The 5,379-nt window shown below is 41.6% G+C and overlaps 1 protein-coding gene across 1 annotated transcript; it reads left to right on the top strand.

Moving 5' to 3' along the window:
- The first annotated feature begins 947 nt into the window (after positions 1 to 947).
- LOC146898901 (uncharacterized) lies at positions 948 to 3,162 on the top strand. The gene is made up of 3 exons (XM_085736652.1): positions 948 to 1,032; positions 1,223 to 1,246; positions 1,667 to 3,162. The coding sequence occupies exons 1-3, from the start codon at positions 948 to 950 to the stop codon at positions 3,160 to 3,162; spliced, it is 1,605 nt and encodes a 534-aa protein (XP_085592778.1).
- Positions 3,163 to 5,379: the final 2,217 nt, after the last annotated feature.

Raw genomic sequence — 5,379 nt, forward strand, 5'->3', positions numbered from 1 at the left:
CAAAGCTAATTCTTGATGAATATTTGTTAAGTTTGCCATGAAATATGTTATTTATTGCTTTAGTATGTTGCTGGATGTTTTGGTGCATTGCAGGAAGCATTAGGATGCGTTTTGGGTCAAAAATTGCAATTTTGGTACCACAGGCCCGAAGAACTACGCTATTAGCGAAATTCTACGCTAATAGCGTAGCTCCCCAGAAAAGCCACGCTCCAGGGGCGCTAATAGCGCAGCCTTCTGGAGTGGCCAACTTAATTTTGGCCTTTTGGCCCTCCCTCGGGTCGGTGGTGCGTTCCGAAGTATTTCTTTCATCGTTTTACGACCCTATAACCCCAAAACGACATCTAGGTAATGCATCTAACACGTAATGATTCTCGAATTAAAAATCATGGCAATCATAACATAATCATTAAGGATTTCTTGTGAACGAATCACTTGAATGTGAAAGGGAAAGTAATAGTTTATCAAGGGAAGAAACATAGAGACTTGGCATAGTGTGTCGAGAATAGATTAGCATCATTTAGACTATGAATGATAGATTGTGATACGATTAGATATCTTTTCACTAAGAATGTTTTAACAACATATATGTGCTGTGTCTCTTGTGATCACACTAGGTTGGTTTCAAGAGGTTTCCATTAGGTGAAACGGGAATAGCCGTAAGGGACCCACACGTCACTAGGGAGTTCCGGTGGTTTACCTTAGATAGGTTTCCATCGAGCAGATAGGGTTTGCGCTCGGGTTTACTCCACCCCGGGGCTTTCCATAAAATGAATTCAGATATTGTTATTGTTCAACGCTAACTCTTAATTCAATCATTGTTGGCTATGATATGACGTTAGATACGTTTAAGCTTCAGAATAGAACAATTAAAGATAGTTTTGTCGATGACGATCGTAGGTTTTCCCCTAATCGTCTGACTTAGCAATGTGGCATATGTAAAGGCCTCGATGCTTAGAGAGTATCTTGGATTAGCGGACTTAGTATTACCCCTTAACCGCGATGTCACATTTAGAGATATTGAGCCTATAACAAGTAAGTTGAACCTATGACGGATTTAGCATGCACTGCCGTCTAGGAAACCAATCCCCACACACGTATAATCAACCGTCAGGTTGTAAAGTAGACACGTGGTAACCATAGGCCTTCCTCGAGGTTATCACTAGCTAGGGTTAGATAGAACTCACTGAGGCATTATGTCTCATCCCTCTCCTTATTTGTTCAGGTTCTCAGGCTCTCCGCGGAAAAGGTAAAGAAAAGTTTCAGGAGTGAGGTGCTTGCAAGGACTTCATCATGGTGTTAGAATAGTTGATGCATATGTATAATTATGACACTTGTTGTAAAATGGTTGTATATTTATAGACTTGTACGACTAACTTCTAAGTGGAACAATGTATCATAAAACTTTGGCCGTTGTAGTGGTTGATTTGTACCTTGATGACAATGTTGTATTGTAAAAATTAATGTATCCAATATCAGTTTTAACGCACTTTTGATTATTCTAGACACTATCAAAGTGGGCGTTACAATTTGGTATCAGAGCAGGTCGTTTCAGATCGTGCCTTGGGTCATTAAAATTACAATTCAAGTAGCCGTTCTTTTGAGTTTAGGATATTGTCCTCATTGTTATATTTGGTTGAAATTGATCACTTTGACTTAAATATGACAGTTAGAGCGAAGATGTCCAGAGCGAGAAGAGGACGAGGCCGGCCAAGGAATAATCAGAATGATGAGGAGAATGAGAATCCTAGTGCTCAAATGTGGGCACAGTTGATGCAGCAGAATCAGCAGATGATGCAAATGATGCAACAGCAGATCCAGCAGAATGCTCAATCCCATCAGCAGTGGGTTGCAGCTATGCAACAAGGTCCGGGAGTGCATCAACAGCATCCTCCACCTCCAGTTGTGGGAAACCCGGCATTCCGAGAGTACAATCGGAACCATCCTCCAGAGTTCGATGGTAGCGGTGAACCACCAGAGGCTAAGAGGTGGATTAAGCACATGGAAAAGATTTTCCTTATGGCCAACTGTACCGAGGAGGAAAAGGTGATCTTTGCAACTAATCAATTCCGAGGTGCAGCCCAGGATTGGTGGGAAACTGCTCGGCGTAGGATGGAGGCTAGTGGGGTAGAGTTGACTTGGGAGAATTTTAAGCAAGTGATGAAAGAGAAGTACCTTCCTTTGACATTCAAGGTCAGAAAAGAACAAGAATTTCTTCATTTGAAACAGGGTAACATGTCCGTGACTGATTTTACCAAGAAGTTCGAGGAGTTGTCCCATTACTCAACTCACAATGAGTATGCGGATAATGAAATGTGGAAGGTTAATCATTATAAGCATGCTTTGAGGGGCGAGCTGTATGCGGTGGTCAGTCAACAGAGAGTGACAAACTTTGATGAGATGGTGCATAACAGCTTGGAAGCTGAAAGAGGTTTTGACAAAGCTGTTAAAGAAGGTACCACAACCTTCGATAGAAGAAGAGGTAGCTTTGTTGATAGACATCATGAGAAGTTGAAGCCAAAGGGGTCTCCTCAGAGGGGTAAACAGTCGGGTTCTTTCAGATCCTATCCAACTTGTAAGAAATGTGGAAAAGCTCATACGGGGGAATGTAAGCTGGGTGATAACTCTTGTTATGCTTGTGGCCAGACGGGACATTACATGGCAAATTGTCCAAATAGAGGAGACAAAGGCAAAGGAGCAAGCACTACAATGACTAGAGGCAGGGTGTACTCATTGGATGGGAAGAAGGCTCGAGAAAATGAAGACTTGATTGGCGGTATGTGTTTTCTTGGTCAGAATCCCATTAGAGTTTTGTTTGATTGTGGTGCTTCACGTTCCTTTGTTTCTTTTCAATGTGTGGAAACTCTTCAATTGTCTGTTTCATTACTAAATCCCCCTATGTTGGTGACTACGGCCACCGATGGAGGAGTTGTAGCTAATTATGTTTGTGAGAATTGTCCTATCACTGTGTCTAGCAAGACGTATTATATAGATTTAGTATGTCTTCCGATGAAACAACTTGATGTGATTTTGGGGATGGATTGGTTGTCAGCAAATCATGTGTATATAGGGTGCGCAGAAAAGAGTATCTATATGCCAACTAGTGATACGGTGGAAGGAGTAGCCTTGTCAGAATTGATTAAGCACACATACCAGATGGCTTAGTTTATCTGTGCTCAAGACAAGAGATTTTATGTTATGCTCACTGTGACTCCAGAAACAGATTTAAGCCCTAGCGACATTCCAATTGTCAGTGAATATTTGGATGTTTTTTCGGCAGATATCACAAGTTTACATCCTGAAAGAGAAGTTGAGTTTTCAATTGATTTGATTCCAGGAGCAGAGCCAGTATCAGTAGCACCTTATAGAATGTCTCCCCTAGAGCTCAAAGAATTGAAAACCCAGTTAGAAGAGCTCATTCAGAAGCATTTCATCAGGCCTAGTGTGTCGCCTTGGGGTGCACCTGTATTGTTAGTCAAGAAGAAGGATGGTAGCATGAGGTTGTGTATTGATTATCGCCAGCTGAATAAGGTGACTATCAAGAACAAATATCCTTTGCCAAGGATTGATGACTTGTTAGATCAACTCAAGGGGGCCTCGGTATTCTCGAAGATTGATCTTAGATCGGGATATCATCAGATTCGTATCAAGTCTTCAGATGTGTCCAAGACGGCTTTTAGAACACGATACGGGCACTATGAATTTTTGGTCATGCCATTCGGTGTAACTAATGCCCCAGCAGTTTTCATGGATTATATGAATCGGATTTTTCAGCCATATCTAGATCAGTTTGTCATTATTTTCATTGATGACATTTTGGTTTATTCCAAGAACCCGCAGGAACATGCTCAACATTTGAGAATAATGCTGGACATTCTTCGGGAGAAGCAATTGTATGCAAAGTTCATTAAATGTGAGTTTTGGCTAACGGAAGTCAGATTTCTGGGTCATGTTATTTCTCAGGGAGGTGTAGCAGTGGATCAGTCGAAGGTAGAGGCCATCCAGAATTGGACTAGACCAAAGAATGTGTCAGAAGTTCGAAGCTTTTTGGGACTAGCTGGTTATTATCGCCTTTTCATTATGAATTTTTCCCATATTGCTTTACCCTTAACCCGACTCACAAGGAAAGATGTACCTTTTGAATGGAATGAAGAATGTGAGAAGAGTTTCAAGACTCTGAAGAAGAAGTTAACACAAGCACCAGTCTTGACTCTTCCAGACCCGGAGAAGAGATATATTGTGTTTTGTGATGCATCGTCTAAAGGACTTGGAGGAGTACTCATGCAAGAAAACAATGTGATAGCTTATGCATCTAGGCAGCTCAAGACTCATGAAGAAAACTATCCCACCCATGATCTAGAATTGGCGGCCATAGTGTTTGTTTTGAAGAGTTGGAGACATCATTTGTATGGAGCACAATTTGAGTTGTTTAGCGATCACAAGAGCTTGAAATACTTGTTTGATCAGAGGGATCTGAATATGAGGCAGAGGCGCTGGATGGAATACTTAAAGGACTTCGATTTTGATTTGAAATATCATCCAGGAAAAACCAATGTTGTAGCGGATGCATTGAGTCGTAAAGCCTTGATCCAAGCCGAAGTAAAAATGCATGTTTGCAAGTTGCACGAGGAGGTCCAAGACCTTAACCTTGAAGCCACAGAGGATGTTGATGGTATTTGGTTACACAAATTAGAGATCACTTGTGATTTGCGGTCAAGAATTGTACAAGCACAGGAGACAGATGGTGACTTACGAAGGAGGATTGGTCATCCAGAATTTTCTATAGCTTCGGATGGGGCAATTTTATTCGAAGGAAGAATTTGTGTACCGAATGACGCAGACCTTAAAAGGATGATTTTAGGAGAAGCACACAAGAGTAATTTCTCGATTCATCCTGGTGCTACCAAGATGTATCGAGATTTAAAGAGAGATTATTGGTGGCCTGGAATGAAATTAGATATTGCTGACTTTGTAGCTAGATGCCTGGTGTGCCAACAAGTTAAGATTGAACATCAAAGGCCAGCGGGGTTGCTACAACCGCTAGAGATTCCTCAGTGGAAATGGGAGCAGATATCTATGGATTTTGTGGGAGGTTTACCTCGTACTCAGAAGGGACATGACTCCATTTGGGTTATTGTGGATAGATTAACCAAGTCGGCTCATTTCTTACCGGTTAAATCTACCTACAAAGCATCTCAGTATGCAGACTTGTTCATTTCAGAAATAGTTAAGTTACACGGTGTTCTAGTGAGTATCGTGTCAGATAGAGATCCCATTTTTACCTCACAATTCTGGAAGGCTTACCAAAGGGCTTTAGGGGCTCGCTTGAAGCTGAGTACGTCTCATCATCCGCAGACTGATGGTCAAACAGAGAGGACTATC

This window comes from Medicago sativa, chromosome 8 (assembly GCF_051527215.1).
Source record: "Medicago sativa cultivar Bolivia chromosome 8, Bolivia_mono, whole genome shotgun sequence".
NCBI classification, from domain to species: Eukaryota; Viridiplantae; Streptophyta; class Magnoliopsida; order Fabales; family Fabaceae; genus Medicago; species Medicago sativa.

Coding starts and splice junctions, on each gene's coding strand:
- LOC146898901 (XM_085736652.1), top strand. CDS start 948: ATGCTTAGAGAGTATCTTGGATTAGCGGACTTAGTATTACCCCTTAAC. Junction 1,033..1,222: donor AGATATTGAGCCTATAACAA/GTAAGTTGAACC, acceptor TTATTTGTTCAG/GTTCTCAGGCTCTCCGCGGA. Junction 1,247..1,666: donor TCAGGCTCTCCGCGGAAAAG/GTAAAGAAAAGT, acceptor TAAATATGACAG/TTAGAGCGAAGATGTCCAGA.